The 19,774-nt window shown below is 43.2% G+C and overlaps 1 protein-coding gene across 3 annotated transcripts in view; it reads left to right on the forward strand.

Annotated features, from left to right (window-relative positions):
• The window catches only part of rerea (arginine-glutamic acid dipeptide (RE) repeats a), a 123,907-nt gene that overhangs the window by 89,431 nt on the left and 14,702 nt on the right, over window positions 1-19,774 (forward strand). The window contains exons 1-6 of one of the 3 annotated variants that reach the window (XM_061074249.1): window positions 1,516-1,602; window positions 4,386-4,434; window positions 5,172-5,296; window positions 7,132-7,231; window positions 7,951-8,049; window positions 15,221-15,301. In XM_061074249.1, the coding sequence (XP_060930232.1) occupies window positions 1,568-1,602; window positions 4,386-4,434; window positions 5,172-5,296; window positions 7,132-7,231; window positions 7,951-8,049; window positions 15,221-15,301 (489 nt within the window). In that variant the 5' untranslated portion in view covers window positions 1,516-1,567. Of the gene's footprint in view, window positions 1-1,515; window positions 1,603-4,385; window positions 4,435-5,171; window positions 5,297-7,131; window positions 7,232-7,950; window positions 8,050-14,329; window positions 14,453-15,220; window positions 15,302-19,774 lie in introns of those variants that run through there. The other 2 variants (XM_061074248.1, XM_061074250.1) reach the window with 2 other exon arrangements.

Genomic DNA, 19,774 nt, shown 5'->3' on the forward strand with positions numbered 1-19,774 from the left:
GAATACTATGACACATCTCGGTTGGAAGAGTACAGCTGTGAATAATGAAATAACTGACATTCACTTAGCTGCTCTAGTTTCTTTATCCTTGTGTTGTGGATGCTGACTCACGGTCCAGGATTAATTACTGCAGGGACACATCCATCACTAAGGTTTTCAGTAGTACTTATTGCTTTCTATGCTTTGACATTTGAAAATGTCTTCTGTGAAAAAAATACACATTCTCTCTTATTAATAATTATTTACTACATTTGTCTCATGATGCCCAGTGTTATCACTGAACATTTTCAAAAAATGAAAATATCACTATTATTACTACTGTTGCTAACATCGTTCTTCTCATGATGAATAATTTTAACAATTAGTGACTTGATAAGTTCAGTGGCTGTTACTTTTTAGCTTGATTGTGTGTGTTCTTTCATGTATTTCCATAATATTTTGTATTCGACATTGCCTTTCATGCCTATGTACTTTAAACTTGACTTTATTGTGAACAATCTTTGTTTTACCTGGTCAGCTTGGCAGCATTATAAAATGGTTGAATAGCCTTCGCAGTAAGTGTGATGGACTTGGGCGGCTGTGGCTCAGGAGGTATAGCGGGTTGTCCACTAACCAGGTCTGTGGTTGGATCCCTGGCTTTATAAATGAGTCGTGGAAAAAGTGCTCTGAGGGGTTGATAAGACTGGAAAATATTTAATTCCCATTTATTCCACTTACTTTGTTGACCTGGCTAATTTCTGTGTTGTAACAGATGGGAAAACCTTTAGTGGGATTATGTTGGAGTTGAATAGCTGTAACATTTGTGTTCATTCACAGCTGTATTTAAATATGCAAACAGTTCAACTTTGCTTGACATGAATAACTTACCTTTGAGTCACGTAGGGCATGTTGGCCCCTCCTCATTGGCCAAATCTAAACAAATGAAGAATTTATTTGGACAAACTTGTGAGGCACATTAGCATGAGGAGCTACTGGATTAATGTCTATGTTCAATGAAAAGTAGTTATTATCCCCCCTGGTTCACGTGTTGCAGTGACAGATGTCCGTGTTGTTGGTGCTGAGGGTTGCCGGTTGGGAACCCCCTCCTTCAGGGGCCCTGCACACTCAGTCTTCCTCCCTCCCTCCCTCCCTCCCTCCCTCCCTCCCTCCCTCCCTCCCTCCCTCCCTCCCTCCTCTGATCGCTTGGTATTCAGTGCGGGGTGTCTGCAGCCTTGCAATTTCACTCTTGTTTATTATGGCGCAGACATACGAGAAGATATGAATTCCGTATCCTGCATGCGTGTCTGTCTGCCTCCCTCCCTCCCTCCCTCACTGTGTGTGTGTGTGCGTGTGTGTGTGTGTGAGTGAGAGGTCGCAGCACATGCTCAGTAGTGTCTGTGGAGCAGCTCTCGCAGCTCGCGTCGCTGTACGTGCAGGCTGAGGTCACAGCACCAGCTCAGTGAATACCTCTCTGGAGCGAATGCGTGCTTCTCCATTTTGAGCACCTAGCAATAGGTGGGAGGAGAGGGGAGTCAGACCCAACGAGCATTGTTACACACACAGTGTCAGCAGCCGGCCGCAGGGCTCGATGTCAGAAATGGACGATCTGTTCAGTCCCAGGAGGTAGGTGTGCCATCATATTCTGCTGCTTCCTTCTGCCAGGATCGATCGCTGCGTGCCTCTCGGCTCGTCTCCTCGGTCCTCGCTGTCTGACACGAGTGTGCGTTGTGTCTGCGCCGCTGTCATTGTTGTGAAGCGATTGTGTTTGCGTGGGCTAGCGAGCGTGCACGTTCCTGCCGGGGCTGTCACCGCAGATCGCCGCCACACATGCAGAAGCCCGTCGCATCGCTCCTTCACCGGGACGCTGCAGCCGTCCCAGCCCCGGTGCATGCTCCGTGTCTCCCGGTGCACAGTGTTGTTAAACCTGCAGCCAGCGTGGCTATGAGACCCGGAGAGGCTGCCCCCCCCGGCTCCATTTTGCAGCTAGTGTTTACAGTCGGGAGGACATGGTGCATGCTGCCCGAGCTGCAGCACAAAGCTCCGCCAGCTGTGGGGGTGCGCACGCCGCTTGTTGTGGTTCTTAAATACCACAAAGTTGGGTCTGTGTTTTGCTGCGCTGCAATTATGTCAGTGTGCCACGGACTCGCTCTGTGATTGGTTGAAATTGATGTAGGGGGTGTGGTTATCCTTGATTGCATACACACACTCTCTCACACACACACACACAAAGTTGATCAGACTGTCACGTTGTTTGGGTTTAATAAGTAAGCCTGTAATTAGATTGTGTAGAGTGTGTGTGTGTGTGTGTGTGTGTGTGTGTGTCGTGTGTCGTGTGTGTGTGTGATGTTTCACATAGTTAATTGTGTGAGGCTTTGAGGAGCTTATTTGAGGAAAAAGAAACATTATTACTTGGCCCAGTATTACAATTGACACTTGTAACAACAGAGATAAGGCTTATATTATGCCTCTGTAATCTCTATTAATACTCTGCATATTGAAATACAAACTTTTGTTTGTTTTTGCAATTTTAATCTACAAAAAATAGTAATAATACTACTTATAACACTACCCCCTTAAAAATAGGTGTTTTGCTAGTTGTGTCTGTTATTCACAATCGCCTGATTCTCACATAGTTCTGTATGTCTTCAGTGTGTTGTTTCCTTTCAAATATGCCTGCAGTCTATGGGAACTCCTGAGGGCCTCTTGCCATGGTGCATCTGTATTCTGCCTCCTCTCTCACTCTACCGTCTGAACGTCTGCTTTCAGGATTTGCCTGAATAAAACACGGCTGTCTCAGACACGCTGTTCTTATTCTGGTGCACAGGTTCTCATTTGTCATCCTTACAGCCTCCTGCCAAACACACCGAGGACCCGGCCAACTGCATACTGTCAGGAACACATTTGTAGAACTTTCTCTCAGTAGGATCAGGCTCACACAAGTATTATAAATACATAAATACATAAACCTGCTCTGTAATAGGAGACTACATGCAGGCATTCAGAAAACACACACACACACACACACACGCACGTATATATCTCATATTCTCAGTGAGTAAAAAGCAGAATAAAGTATTTTCCTAGTTTCAAGCTTCGTTCAGCTCTAATAAATCCAATGAAAGTGGTTTATAAGTTATTTCCACACAACTCACTTGTAAAACCAATTTCAACAGTTTCATCCAAATAATGGGACAAGAACTGGGGTTAAATAAGGACTGAAATGTTAGGAAATCCTCACAGAACCTTTACATTTTCATCTGAAGTGCTGATGATGCAGGGAAACTTACATATTGGATCTTTATCAGCAGGGTTTATTGCCCTGGGTTCTCATCGACTGCCAGATTCAGATTGCTGTACATTCAGTTTGTCTTATCTGCTGCGAATGTTTGTAATAAAATCAAACGAAGTATTTCAACACGTTCTGGAGCAGCAGATTCTGCTGGCAGGCCCCGCGGTCAGTCACTGCAGCCCAGGCTCTGTTTTCTTGGCCTGTGCCAGTGCTTCTGTCAGCCATAGTTCATAACGATATGGATCACCCCTCTAATCACTCTCCCCTGTCTGAGCGTAGGTGGAGAAGGAGGACTGTGAAGAAAGAGGGAAAGGGGGGGGGGGGGTTGCAGTCAAATATGTAGCCATCTTAGAGCTTTGTGGTTGGAGGGCTGTAAAGAGACCAGAGAGCTGTGGCCTCTTAGGTTTCCGCCAGGTCTGCATGATGGAGTGCGAGCTTCTCCGGGTGCAAATCACGCTGACAGGTTCTGGGCCGCCCCGCGCTCGGCTGTATGAAAATTGGCGCTGTAACCTAGGTAACGGAGGGGAAGGCTTTTTCAAAGGAACATCTTGTCATTTTCTTTAATCCACTGCAGCTGGAGATTCGGAACACTATTATTAAATTGCAGTTGCTATGGCTACCAGCATTTGCACCAGCAGCCGTTTCAGAGGCTCTCGCCTTGCATATCCACAGCCAGGTCCCTCCTGCTCCTCCCGCACCTCCTCCTCCTCCTCCTTGTAGAGGAGTCTGTTTTATTGCTGTATCCGCAATATCAGGCCTGCAAATGTGCCCCGCTCAGCTCGCTGTGCTCAAGCAATGGCTCAGGAGTATTCTCCTGAAATCTGTATTTGCTTTTATGATTAAAACCCAATGTATTTTGCTCACATGTTACTGTACGATAGAGATTTCCACAGTAGAAAGTAAAGCAGTTGCCTCCTCTGAATGTCAATATCATGTCCTAGTCATGATTTGTTAGTTTTTTGTCATTTTCTTCACGTTTCTTCGTCCCCAGAAGTGACCTTGTAGTTAGTTGTTAGCTGTTGTTAAGCTGCTTCAACAGGCACTGTGCAGGCTGTGAGCCTGTGAAAAGCAGTAGGTAAATATTCTGTTTCAATCTGCTCTCTTTGTCTATTCTCAGGCGGCTAAACAGCACGCAAGGAGAAATCCGAGTGGGACCGAGTCACCAAGTAAGTCACTGTGCGACACATGAGTCCCTCAGCAGCTGACATGAGAGTCGACTTGACTGAAAGTTTTTTCTCCCACGTCAACAACAGTACAACCTCCACAATGTCACGATTGTATGGATTTTATTATAACACAATTAGCTGATATTTGATAACTGTTCCCTTAACATATAGATGACATTTTAATAATGATGCCACTTATCATTTAAGATGATAAAATCCAAACAAGATGTGTACTGACTTATTTATGTCTCACTATTCAGCTTCACCACATTTTCTACAATAACATATTTTCGAATAATACAAAGGTATTTTTGTCAGCAACACAAATACGTATTTAAAGTGCAATGCATACAAAATATTTTATCTGTAAATGTATGCAAAGACAATTTAGTTATTTAGTAATGCCATTTTGGAATATGATATTTTTTTTGTTTGTAACCACAGTTGTAATTAAGGTTCCTCAACATGTGGCAAATTTAAATAGACGTTTGCATGATAATGTTCACCAGCGTTTGCACTAGGGTTTCTTGTCAGTCAGTCATCAGAGTGCAGTCTTGTGTTGTGTTAAGATATTTGATCACTGTTACTGTAACGTGTCCCCATTCCCCACTGACAACACTCAGCCACAGTGAGAAGTTGATGACATCTGGGTGAAAGCTGACATTTTCTTCAAGCTCACATGCTATTTGTAGTGTGACACCATATGTTCTTCTCTTCCTTTCTCCCGTCCTAATTAGGCTAAGCTTCCGGAACTACAGCCTTTCCCCTCCCCTGGTGGCCAGGCTGTCACTGAGAATGAGGAGCTGGTTTGGATGCCAGGGGTCAATGACTGTGACCTTCTCATGTACCTCAGAGCTGCAAGGTGAGACCGGAGGAACATAGAAATTTAGATTTATCAGACAGGCAAAGGTCTAACTTGGAAGGAAGCTATCACCAGTTCGGTTAAAGATAGCAGGGAGAGTTTGGGGGGGTTACATCTTTATTGATCAATCTGTCGGTGCACTGTTATCTGAGTAGTGTGTGAATTTAGCCCTTAAAGAAAATGAAGATAAAGTCAGTGAGAGTAATAACTAGCATTCTCATTTATGGTTAAATCGATACAGCCACCACCATCAGCCAAGTTTTGTACCCATGATTCATCAAACCAAGCTTCTCTGATCTCTTGGAGTAGTATTTGTATTTATATTTTAGTATTTATTTACTATTTATGTGGCATCATTAAATTAAATCATCAATCAAAGCTCCTGGAGATGTTGCACTGAAAGTAATATTGTTAACAGGTTTCAGTGCGATGTTGTACTTGGGTGGTATGGATATAATTAATCACAACCTGTCGCTGTGACAGACGGTGTTATATAAATTCTACTGCAGCCTGTTTTCCTATTTGTTTTCATACTTACCAGTATAACACTGACTTATACATTGATGTGTTCTTGTGGATTATAACACACACATAACACTTAATGTGAAAGCTTTATGATATGTTGGAAGCGTACCTTCCTGTTGGAAGAAGTGTGCAGCAGATTCCAGGGTGTGATAAGAAGAAAGGTGATATCAAGCCAAAAAAAAGCTCAGCTGATGTTGTTTATCACAGGCTGCATCACCCCCTACCTTTAATTATCTGCTCCTCCCTCCATTCTAAGTCAGCCACTATCTCATATTGGTAATCAGTTGTATTTTTTGTCTGGTCCATTCCCCTAAATGTATTACTTCAGATATATTGTAAGACTTACAAAGGCAGTTAAGTCAGTTATCAAATACTTGCCTATTCATTTTCTGAATAATCAACTGTTCAACTAATGTAGCTCCTCTGCTCCATTCATATCCAAGCCAGCAAGGTTTTACCCTTAACTTGCTTTCCTTAAAACCTGTGTATTCGTTTATAGTGAGGATTTTGTGCCATTTTGTTGCAACTTTTGTTATAGATTTAAGAAGTTATTTGAGTAACCATGCAGCAGGTGAGAACTGCTTGTTGCTGTTCTACTGAGCCTGTGAAACATGATTCCATAAAGAATGCTCCTACAAGTATATTAAAGTGAGTTAAGTGATATCGTTACAGCTCTGTGGTAGAACTGCTGTAGCACGATGGAAAAACATCTTAACATTTCAAGTAATGCTCTATGGTTTATTTGATGGTGTCGTATAACCCTCCTCTATGTAATATTTGTCATCATTTGGATGACTCTTTGCGTTTTTCCACGCGGTTCAATTTAAGGCAAGTAATATTTATTGTGGCAACACAAACAAACATGGAGTGAGAATGAACATGCCACAGATCAGTCCCCACAACACCACTAACTTCTTGAGAGAATCTACGATTGAGTGCGAACGAGTGCCAGAGGCTTTTTCCCTCGTAACACACATGAAGATGGAAGTGGATAATAACCGCCTTTGCAAAGGCTTTGCCCCAATTTTTTACAGTCGAGAAGAAGTTGTTTTGTAGGTTTGTGTTAATGTTTGCCCCAGGGTCCATGATGCCAAGCAGAAATGTAATGCAATAAGAAATCAGCTCTACTATAGGGTCATTTTCTGTAAAGTATTTATTCATCGAATTAAAGAGAATGTACTCTACCATGATTCTTATCTGTGAAATGGGAAATTAACTGTATAGATTGTGGATATATTGCACAGCCTTACACTGAATCAAGGTACCGTCTGCCTTTTTTAATGTTGAATTCATCTGCCTTGTGTTCACAGGAGCATGGCTGCCTTTGCAGGGATGTGTGACGGAGGCTCGACAGAAGACGGGTGTCTAGCAGCCTCTCGAGATGACACTACATTAAACGCACTTAACACTGTGAGTAGCCATGCTGCAAGTCTATCCCTAGGAATCAGATGTGAGCAACAGTAACATGTATCCATTTTCAGTCTCACCAAGCTTCAGGTATTTCACTCTAAGCTTTGCTAAGATGCAGATGTGCAGTGCTCGGCTATGAAAATGCCCCTGAGCCAGCAGAGTAGCCCCCTGTGGTAAACCCAGTGGCAGAAGCTTTCAATACATTAGGCTTAATGAGAGATTTGTCCATCACATTGGCAATGAATGCTGAGGAATCAAGCTCAAAAAAAGAGATTAGAATCATCATAAACAGGGTATTTATATTCCGACTCTATAAACAGTCAAATTAACATGGCGGGCAGGTCATTGTCTCTCGACCTTCCTCTCTATTTGCAATTCCGATGAGCAATGCTTGTTTATTCTCCGAGGAAAAGCTCCGGCGCTGCCTGTTTCACCCAATTGAATGTGACACAGGTTTTAAAGCTGCACAGCTATGCCTTTGTAACTGTGCTCTTTATTTCCATGCTGGTTCTTAACATCTTTGCACAGCATTTCATCTGATGCCTGAGCAGTCGCTGATATTTCTTGTAAAAATAAAATCAGCTTGTTTTACACATCAGCGCAATAAAGTGTCAGTCTGGCTCTACATGTCCCTCAAGCATGACTGTGAAGATGTTTTGATATTGCCATAATATTTTATTATCGGAATGGTGGGCTAATGTTTTTTTGATTGTCCACAGCTTCATGAGAGCAGCTATGATGCAGGCAAGGCTCTCCAGCGCTTGGTGAAGAAGCCAGTACCCAAACTGATAGAGAAGTGCTGGTCTGATGATGAAGTGGTAAGAGAACGGTTTCTTCCATTAAAAATTATAGTGCTTATACGATATACTGTCAATTCTTTCTGTAGTTGTCCTGGTTTTTCTTGCACTGATACCTGCTGTCTGTCAGTGCTGGGTTTGTGTCTTTAGAGGGAGCTGTTGAGAGAGAGTTAAAACAGAGCTCTTGGCTGAGCCACATGAGACGCCAGTGAAAACTCGTCAGTTTCCAGCTCCTCCAAGGCTGAAGAGCAGCTGCATCCTGTTTACGAGCCACAGAATAAATCTTTAGCGTGGAAGTCTGGAAAAGGGGAAAAGATTGAGGGCTGGTAATGTTAGCCTCCATTTGAATTTAGATGTGAATTTCACCACAGCTGTTGAAGGGCTGGAATCAGAAAATGGCAGCCCCTCTGCCTGATCAAACAGGGAGGGTGGCAGTGAAATGAAAGTGGCGGCTAAAACCGTGTCAAAACCACTGAGAGCTGCGGCTTTGGCCTTGATACTTTATGACACCCTGCGCTACACATTTGTATACCCACTCCCTTTAAAGATAACACTGCTCACTGATCTGAGGGTCGATCTGAGAGAAACACAAGGCCCCACCGCTGAAAATGCTTTGGTTGGTTTTTCCTCCTCCCGGGTGAATCATCCTTTTTTCCACTTTGATATTGTTTTGTAATGCCGGGGCTCGTCGGTCTTTTCTCAAGGCTTTTCGAATCCAGCAGGTCTGATCCAGTTGAAGTGAATGGGTGTATTTATCTCGTAATTGAACATGATGGGCATTTTTGAATAAAGCCAGAGCCCACGGCAGCACCACAGCGAATCACAACAAATTAAGTCAGCCTTCCCTTTGTGGACGAGTTATGAGTTTGCCTTTATGCATGCATTCTTTCTGGCGCCGGGCTAAACTGCTGTGAGATCAGAGCAGCAGGGACAGGCTTGTTGATGAGAAGCTTTATTACCACACTCCACCACAGCAGGTTTACCACAGAGCCTGTGTCAAAGCAACAAAGCACGGGCTTGACAATAGAATCTGTAAATACCTTGTTTCAGACAATAAAGTGGTCACTTTCTTACATTTACAATTTGCACCACAGTGTTGTGATCCTGATATGATCTTGAATTGTAATTCAAGTCAATTATGCAGGCTAGGGGGGGGGAACGGTATGACGGAAATCAGCTCAGGATGCCACAATATAGTCTCTAATATCTCATTTATCTCTGTTGCACAAACCACAAAAATCTAAACACTGTTTCTTAACTTCCTGTTAACCTACTTTGACATTTTTGTCTTGCATATACACATCAATACTGAGACATTTGTGTTGAGCTAATATTGGATGATATATTGGCATGGCTTATTTGTCGGTCTAGCTCTGTAACACAGTTTAGCAAAATTACATATATATATATTGCATTCATAAATCATCAATTGAATTGAACTCACGCTCTACTGTTATATTATATCATAATAAAAATGTGCTTGCCTCAAATTTCCACTGCAAAATCTGTTAATATGACATAATCATATTATAACAATGCAACAAAAAGATAACATACAATAATATTGGAATTTTTGCGAGCAGCTCTTTATCTTCTGTCCCTTTAATTTTGTAGCCTGCATCAAGATGACTTCATTCACACAGGAGCTGTCAGGCACTTCCGCTCACGGTGTATGACATGTCCTGTGCCAGCTGTGTGTGTGTGTGTCTGAGTGGAGGCAGTCAGGGGACCGGCTGTGCTCCACCTGCCCCACAGTGTCTGAGCATCTTGTCTCTGGCCAGAGAAGGACGCAGCTCCCAGTGATTTGATCGCAGCTTGTGCCTTCTCAGTTCTGCAGCCTTGAGGGATGGCTGTAAATGTAGCAACCAACCTTGACACATTCACAGAAACCAGCCCTGCTGCTCTTCATTTATTTATCACCCCTCACTCGGCCTCCCTCTCCCTCTCCATCTCGTGCCCTGCAGGACTCGCTTCATTATTCCTGCCTGCTCTTTTTTTTTCCCAGCCCACCCTTACTTTCTTTTTAGAGATGTGAATAAAAGTGACAGCGGGGGCCACTGAAATGACACTGAAATCAGCCTGTCTACAGGGTCACTTGTCACCCTGCCCTACCCCCTTTGACTTCTCTTGCACCCCCCTTCCCCACCTCAACAGACACACATAAACACACACAGACAGATAAGACCGGTCACAATGATCATTTGTGAGCCGTTTCATTACAGCCGCAGACCGACTGACGGCGTTGCAGAGCAGTTGCTTTATTTTTATTTTCCTCTGAGAGACATTTATTTCACTGCAGAACGATTTGTGACAGGCAACCTCCTAACGTTGTTTCACTGCGAGATCATTAGTACAACTTTCAGAAATTGAAAATCCATCACGTTGATCTGAGCACCACTCAGAGTTTCATTCATCAGTAAGGTGATGGCTGTAGATTACACCAAAGAAAAATGTTTCACCAGAAACATTTTCAGTGCAGCCGAATGCTTCTTGTAGCTGTTGTGTAGTCACGATTGAGAATTGTTTGATTTAAACGCCAAGAAAAGTGAATGTGTTCTGTTATTAGTGGTGTTTGAATCCATTTCAGATCAACAGACAGAGAACAGTCCTAACTGAGAGAGGCTGTCTCCCTACACCACTTTGTGTGTGTTTCATCCGAAGCCAAATCAATGCTGACTGCCTGCACTGAATTCTCCTCCCATCCTTTTTTAAATAGTCTTGACGGCAAAATTTAACTTACAAAGCACAAAACCACAATTAGCTGACTGGCTACCAAAAGTGGGAACAACTTCAGATATATCCTGTTACAGCTTGTTTCTAAATTCAAAGGTTGAATGACTTAATCCTATATCTGGTCTTTGATGATGCTTTCTTAGGAAGAATTTAAGTTTTTTATTTAAATGCCTGGAGGTGCTTCACATAATAAAATAAAATTGTGTCTCAGACGCTTTAGAAGTAGGAGAATGATGATCAACTCTTAGCGGTTAGCGCTTCAAAAACTACAGGCAATTGAATGTTGTGCAAGTACAGTAGGTTTTATGTATGCAGCTATCATTATAAATCTCATCATATTCAATTAGGAATGCAAAATTAAATTGATTTTAATCTACACAAATTTGATGTAGATGCATCACGTATAAGTATTTTCCATAATAACACAAATGACATCATGACATTGATTCTCTTGCACTCGCTCTTCCTTTAGCCTCGGTGAAGAAAAAAATTCTTTGACTGGCAAACTTGATTTAATGAAATTGTCTCTGCTGGAAGCTGCTGTCATTCCTGACTGTAGATAAGTGCTGCTAATAATGCATCGGCCAACAGGAGGTGCCATATAAACAATCAGCCGCAGCAGTCGTGCTGTGTGTCACCATGTCGGAGACAGAGAGGCAGATCTATGACTGCTGGGGAGCGGGAGGCCTATTCCTCAGCCAGCTGCACTGTGCCACGGCTTATCTCAGGCTGCGTCTTCAGCTGATGGATGACTGGAGCGAGCCGACGACAGCCCTTTGATGGGAGGGGAGGGAGGACGATGGGGTACAGGAGCGAGTGCAGCGGCCCCCCAGTGGTAGAACACAAGCCTACAAACCCGGGCTACACTGCCCGAGCACAAACACGACAGGCAGATGAAACGAAGCCTGTCGCCCAGCATCCTCTGCCTCTGGCTCTCCATTTATTCAGAGGTTTAATGAGATGCTTGATTGAAGAGCTTGTTGTCTGCAGAGGGAGCTCTCTTTGCTGCTCTGAAGTTTTTGTGTCAACAGTGCATTTTATTACCATGATGGTCGTTTGCCAGCAGAGCTTTTTAGGGTTGTGTAGTAACTAAATAGCAGGCAGGATGGGCGTGCGCTGGAATTTCCTGTTACCTTTTGTGTCCATACAAAGCAAAGGAAGCAGATGATGTGACTCTGCTTTGCCAAAGGTTGTCAGAATACCCTCATGTTAATATTTGGTTAAATATTAAATCACTTTTGGTCTACTAAACTAAAGTAGTTATTACCACAGAAAATATATTCTGACTTTTAAACATTTTAAAGGAGTTTGTAATGTAGGAACATCTTTCTACTTAAAAAAATCTGTATAATGTTTTTATATCTAAATATATATGGAGCTCCAGCTATGATGTCAGTGCATAGAGGATGTGGCCAGTCTAGCATCTGTCTCCCCCTCTTTTCTTTAAGCATGTTGTGATTTCCTTTCTGCGCGCGCTGGCCAAACTTATCACGAGCGGATATTTCATAACAGACACAGCAGTGTTTTTTCACTTTAGGTTTGGCTATCTGAACAGTTGTCCCCGGGCCTCTGGGTTTACACACAGCAGACTCGGAAAGGTCAGCTTTTAAGAACGAGTCAAGTACAACGACTCCATATTGAGTGAAAAGGGCTTTGTCTGCTGTTGGACGGTCTTGTGTCTGTGTTGTCTTGGACTGACATTTAGCAGAATTATGTTCCATGCGTGAGCCGGCGCTCTGTTTGTCCTCGTGATACCATCTTTTTGCATATGTCTGCATTATCTTAACCAGTTTTACAACTCCCAACAATCGGCTCTCAAGCAGGAAGTGCGCACACACAACAAAGGTCTATTGAATAATTTTTTCCCCATTCTCCACCTCCCTTTATACGTCTCCACTCCAGCCTCACAATAGTGCACTGTTCGGCAGCGAGGGGAAACTTAGGGAGGGTGAAAAGCGCCAGCTCTCAACTCTGAGAGAGGAGCCTGTTGTTTCTGCACAGCGGATGGCCATTTGGTAGAGCTTCTGGCTCTCTCGGCCCCTCCTCCGTCGCTGCGTTGCCTAGCAACGGAGGGCTGGAGCAGGGGCAGAGCGATTCAGGGAGCAGATTGGCGGATGATTTATTAGCTGGGCTGGAGAGCAGTGAGCCCAGGCAGCTGAAATGGAGCCTTAAACTGGAGCCGACATGTAGAGAAGGGAGGAGGGAGCCAGCAAGAGAAAGAAAACAGAGGGGAGGAGGAGGGGGGGATAGGAGAGGGCGAGCGAAGAGGGGGAGCGTGCACACGGCTTCACTGTGGGCCTGGACTGACTGACGGAGTGAAAAGTGTAGTTTGGAAACATAATTATGACACCAGGGCTCCACGGGCAGGTCTAATTGACTGTTGTCAAAGCAGGTCTCAACCTCAGATAAATATTTGTGCCTCCACTCAAACATTTTTGAAGCAAATATTTCACTCTGCTGTTTGCTTAGTTTTGTCCCGGCCTGTCAAACAACCCTCGTAATGTTGATGGTCTGAATCTCTGCACTGACAGCCCACCTGTTGTTTGAGGAAGTCTGACAGTCGTAATGGAGAACTGCTCCTAACCCCACCAGCGGCTGTCGTGTGGGGGGGCGCCTGTGGTGGAGACGGCTCCATCTACTGGCTAATCAACCGCCATACCTTCAGTCTGATTAATGCAAATTATCTGCTGTCTCATAACACTGAAAGGAAGAAAAAAAAGGCCTTTTTATCCAGCTTTTGACTTGGCCCTGACATATTTGATCATTAAGCCTGGTCTAAATTAGACTTGTATACTTTGATCCTTTCTGTCAAACACTAAAACTCTCAAACAGGAGACGATTGAGTTTGTTTGCATGAACTGAGAAACAGATCTTTCACTCCTGTTGCTGGGATGGACCTCTTCTGTCTTGCCTGTAATTTTTCTCCCCAGTAAGATTTGTGTTTTGCAGCTGGCTATGTTAGTTCAGTCAATTTGGCCTTTGTTCCCCACCAGAGCTGGGCATGTAAACAATCTGCGGTTACATAATGTGCTGTACAGCACGGCATGGAAAATAAACGCCTGACACACAGACGCAGGCTCCGTATCTGGTTTTCCTTCTCACTTGTCTCTGTTCCACACAAGCTGTCTCCTGCTGCCTCGTCTCTAAGGCTGGCAGCTCGCTGTGTGCAGGCTCTCCTCCAGCTCTGAACGCATGTAAAGGACCGCTGTCATGTCCTCGTAGGGGAAATAGACACACACGGCTTCGGTGTTGTGTTAATAATAAGCAGAGACTTCAGTGTCTGTCCCTGTGTGGGGACAGAGACATGGAGCCTGCTCGGGCAGCGCTGCAGGATCCAGGGCAGGCGGAAATGAACCGTGGTCCCGACAGCAACATGGCGCCCGGGACTCCACTCCGGGTTTTGCAGGCTGCCGGGAACCAGAGGCTCTCTTGCAGAAAGATCACATGTAAAGCCTTCCCCTTTGTAGTGGAGGAGCAGAGAGTGACAAGCTATTTCTTGCTTGTAAAAAACATACGGATAAGAAAAAGCAATATACCGTCGGAGACATTGTGGATTTGCCCCTGATTCCACCGTCACCCAGCTGTAGAGGTGCGTGCTCCCCGAGGACTTCCCCTGCTTTCCCGCTGGAGTTACTGTGAGGCATCGGTCCCTGAGACCGTGAGGGACGCGGCTCGCCTCTGGAACCAGAAAGTAAATCTGCTGGTTCTCTGCTTCGCTGGTTATGAATGTTTCCAGCCTCCGCTTCTTGTGGCTCGCAAGCCTGTGGCTCTTAAAGGAGGAGAAATCTATTTAGGTGCTACAGCTTTTTGGTATTCATTTCATTCCGATGTTGTTTTCGTGCTCGTCGCGGTGATGTGGCGCACTCGGATTCGGGTTTTCATGTCAGATTTAATCCGCCGTTACGAAGTTGCGATTTCTTTCATCGTGCTGGTCATTTACTTTTCCCTCTAGTCGGGAGAGATTTGTCAGTTTTCCATTTTGACATGTTTGACTTGCTTTCAAAATGTCCATAATAAGCAGGCAGCTGTGGAAAGTTTCCACCACACTCAATAAGTAATTAACTTGTTATTACACTCTCAGGTTCAGGTTTTTAACTTTGAGGATTCTTCGTTCTACTGTTTAATCTTTTCACAGTAGAATTTATGTGTCTGTATTATTATTGTTTGTGTCCACATGAAAAGAGGAGTGTAATCTCAGCCTCTCTCCCCACCTCACTTGTCATTTCCTCTGGTTTTTGCTCTGACAGAGCAGTATGTCTGCTCCGGACTTCAAACAGCCACAGTGGTTTCTAGATACACATAAAACCTCTCCGACCACAGACAAGTGAAAAGAAAACAATGTTTTTTTGTGGCGTTGTTACCCAGTAACTTCAAGGGGGAGCAGTTTCGCTGACTTCACAGATACTAACTGGTCTTTTTTTTTTCTCTCTCTCTCTCTTCCCTCTGTGAAAAATTGCAGAAGCGCTTCATTAAAGGATTGAGACAGTTCGGCAAAAACTTCTTCAGGATCCGGAAAGAGCTGCTGCCCAACAAAGAAACGGTAAGATGAATTGCGTGTGTGTCATTTGGTTTGCAGTGCTGAAAGATATAAAAAAAAGAGTGATAAATAACCGTACGGTCCGACAGTTATAGTGTGATATTTTGAGCACAGCTGGGTTTTGACTAGAGGCCTTATTGATAAGAAGTGTGTGCATCCTGCCCGACGACTGTGCTGCTGGATTATCAGCTCTCTCTCTCTCTCTCTTCAGGCTGCCTGGTAAAAATAAATATAACACAACACACCTGAGGAAAAAGAAAAGGCTAAATGCACTTTACAGGCAGCCACTGAAACTTAACAAGTGGCACTCTGAGCATTAATTAGCACCCTCTGTTCGCAAACAAGTTGTGCAGATGTGATGTGAGCCACCGTGTTTACTGCCCATCTCCAGTCTGAAGAGCTGCCTGTTTTTGTCTCCTGTTTATGCTCAAGTGTTATAGTAGCACTTGAGATTTAGTTTTTTTGTGTTTTTACATTTTCAATCTGAAGTGCATCATAATTGCTTAAAAACAGGTACCAGTTTAAGAATAAACATGGAGGCTGGCACAGAAAAGTAAATTATAATAAGAATCTGATGGTGGCAAATTTAGGCTGGAGCAAAGAAATATGTGGCAAAACGTAAATCACAGCACCTATAAATTCACACAAGGACCAGTTGATAATTTTTGATCATATAAATTCACATAGTTTGAGTCAAAGTAAATAATATGCAGAATTGTTTGCTTACATCTCTGATCATCCTTTAACAGCTTCAGAAAATATAAATAGCGTAATATTATTCCTTACAGATTTGTTATGCAGTTTGAATCTTGCTGGAAGAATAACTCTGTTGTTTGCATTTATAACACAGATTATTGAGGCTGTAACACTATTAGTATTTCTGGTTGTTGTTGCTGCATTATACTTGTTTTCCTTGTCGTTTTAAGCTTTGTCAGTCACGGCAAAGCTTTTGATTTATGGCCATTAAAGTGATTTAATATCTTGTCAGGGTTTGAGGAACTCCTGTAATTGTGTTATGTTATGTACACCAACTGAGGGATGTTCCTCTTGTCAGTTTCCCTCCTCTGTGTGCGAGCGTGATTGTGCGCATGCGTCACCGTGTTAATCATCAACTGTGTGACCTGTTTCATGGTACAAATGGGTCAAATCCAGGCCGAACAATGATTAACCTTATTAAATTGAATGTTCTAAAACACATCACAGCCAACACATACACTTTGCATTGTTCTACTTTAAGCTGACATTCAGTATTTTACTCTCTTAGTCTCATATATCTGCACAGGATATACACTTCAGAGGATTTTTACCTTGACATGTAGGGAACATGCTGTGCATTTACATGTTGCGTTAAAGTCCTCCGCACCTTTGACTTAGCTGTTTGTTAATATTATCAGATATGCATTTTTATACGTGAAGCAGTGCCGACCTGGCTGTTTGTGTGAAGCTGCTCCTGCTGGTAGTGTGCCGACACAGACATGAAAAGAAAATCAAAGGTGTTTGTCATGCTTCTCACCCGCTTCATTTCCTCGTGTGCTGTGAGCTGAGGATATGTCAGCCCTGTTTCTCAAACACCCCGAACATATCATGCAATATTTTCACTCTAGAGCTCTTCAGTGTCACCGCCTTTGTGCTACATTTTTTATTCCTCTAAACCAATCTCAGCCTCTTGAATAAGAGATTAAAGTGTGTGAATACAGTTTCCTCACAGAGGTTTCTTCAATTATTTTTACTAGTTTTGAAATATATGACTAGTCCGGTTGATTGGCTATAAAGCAGGTATTAATGCAATTCAACCTGGAGGGGGAGACTACTTGGCAGGAGAGGTAATAGACCTCCTTGAGGATCTCGGCCTGCTACCACCACAGAGCAGAGAAAGATACATTCCCCCCAGCAAATGGAAAATAAACTGCCCTTTAAACACGTGAAAAGAGGAGAAAATGACTGGCAGAGCATGGGGAGGGTAAAAGAGACTGTAGGAGAGGAGGTAGGATGAGGCGTTAGCTCAATATAGAAACTGAAAAGCCTGGCTTGTCATACGGGGAAAAAAACTCAGCTTATGATTTAACTGTTTTTTCTTTTTTTGCTTTAAGGCTTATTTGTGCAAGTGCTTGTCAATACCCAGGGAAAGCTCAATTTATTTTCTACCTGCTCATTCTTAAATCCTGTCTCTGAAATATGAGCACAACAAAACCGCAAGATATTTTAGTTTTGGGAAATGACAGAGATTTTCCTAGTATTCCCAGTCACAGACACGTATTTCTGTGGCTCCGCCGCCCGGCCATCGGAAAAGGAGCATGCTGTGGAAATGCAGGTGTTCCTGCCCTGAGTCCCTTGCCGGACCACTGTTATTGAGCCATTGTGCAGAGCTTAAAGCCTTTGGGCTGATATCCAGAAGTCCGGTACAATGTGTCTGCCCATCTCTGTTCCTCCCACTAGCCTCCATTAGCTGCGCTGCCCCAGAAGCGCCAGCGAGGCTCGAACAGCCAGTGCCAAGGGTAAGCACCCAGTGCTGTGTAAACACACCAGGCCTGACTAACACTCAGGAATGCTTTATATAAAGTCACATAAAGGCCCAGAAGGGGGAAGTGGGTGTGTCGTCTGACCGTCTGCAACTGGCTCTGCTGCCACCATTTCCTCCACTCCAGAGAGGACGTCATGGAACACAAGCTCACTGCTCCCAGTGTTTTAACAGCTAAATATGCTGAAATGGCAGATCACAGATAGCTCAGCGCCTGATATTTTTACTGGAGAGGTTTTCTTAAAGATGTGGTTTTACAGAATATCAGCACACAGTATATGCTGAGGTGATTTGTATCGGCTCGGTTTGCTGTACAGCTGAAAAGACGGCTGAAAATTAGATCAAATTAGAATGCTTTAGTTTGGTCTTATTTCCTCACAGGACAGAACACAGGCCATTTCATTTATGGAAGGTAACTTCTGAATTAAAAGTTGTTAATGTGCATTTAGGAAGATATTATCAAAACTGAAAGTTAACTGTTTGGGGGACAAGGCTATTTTCAGTGAGGGAAATAGTTCCTCTTTAAAGTAAAATGTATCACTAGATCGTATTCAGCACAGCTTGTGTCATTTTGTCCTATGAGGGAGATTATAAATTGCATGAAAATAAAAGCAATTTATCTCCTTTATATTCTCAGTGGATTATGTATTTAGAGCTCATAAAAATGCCTCACAATACAACTCAGAGGAACTGTAATCTAATAACCTGAACGTAGCAATGTCAAACTAAACAAGTACAGAAAAAAATATTAAGAGCGAATATATGTAAGTTCACTCTTCCCTTGAGGCTCAATTTCTATTTTTATTCTCATGATCAATCTGCTTTTTTCCAATTTTAAATGTTAAAGCACATATAATAGCACAATATTACCGCTGACTTATTATTGACTTAAATTATTGGAAAAGATGTTGATATAAAACTGAAAAGACACAAGGTTCTTTATATTTTAGTATTCCAGTCTGTTTGCCAAAAATAGAATGAAACACTATATTGATGCATAGCGACATGTCCTCAAGTAGCAAAAACTATTTGTAAATAGATTCTTAGTTATACCTTTCTTGATTTAGCAGCCTTCTATGCATTGTATTGTAACATCGTTTTATTATTAAAAGGTTTAACTGTGTTAGGTGACAGTACAAGGCTTTTTATAATTTTCAGAGCATTAATTGACCTGAGCTAAATGTCTGATATTTAAAACGACGCCTTGTTTGTGTCGGTGTTCAGATCAACCAGAAGATGAGGTGCTGAATGTTCCTTCTTTAAGCAACTTTTTTCTCTGAGAAAACAGAGCACTCACTCCCCCCCACCCCACAGGCCTTGTCATTTGCAGGATGGCCAACAGGAGAACAGTGTTCTCAACACAACCTCACAGCAGATGTTTGCCCAGGTACAATCTGTACAAACATCAAGTTGAATTCATTGCCATGTCCTGAGCTCAGCAGCCAGAACCTTGGGGATGAGTGTAATTATAAATACTTTGGTTCAATCACTAATTAAACCAGCTACAGGGGCCTGGTCCAGTTGGCAACAGCTGTCTGTGGTGTGACAGAACAGCTTCCGTGTTTGGTAAATGATATAACGTCTTTAGGCAGTAAAATCGCTGTTGGCTGATGAAGGCCCAACCAGCGCGTATCGATGTTCTTTTAGCAGACCACAGGCGATTTAGCACGGCCCCAGTGTAGGCAAAAATCTTTTTCTAAGCTCACTAGATGAAGCCCAGAGAGCCCGAGCTCCATCAATTCTGTTGTTTGGTTGGCTTCTTGTTGTGGTTTTTGGGGACTAGCTTATCAGCAGAACGCGCTGGATCAACCCTCCAGCAAAGAGGCACTGTTGCCATCCAATCTGCTTTCACTGACGAAAGCGCTTACAGCGGTAAAACATAAGTGCTGATTCTTCAGGATGTGCATCCCTGACCTGTGAAAGCAGAGCTTATTCAGTCATTCTACAGCAGAAAGGCT

The sequence above is a fragment of the Limanda limanda genome, chromosome 7 (genome assembly GCF_963576545.1).
Source record: "Limanda limanda chromosome 7, fLimLim1.1, whole genome shotgun sequence".
NCBI classification, from domain to species: Eukaryota; Metazoa; Chordata; class Actinopteri; order Pleuronectiformes; family Pleuronectidae; genus Limanda; species Limanda limanda.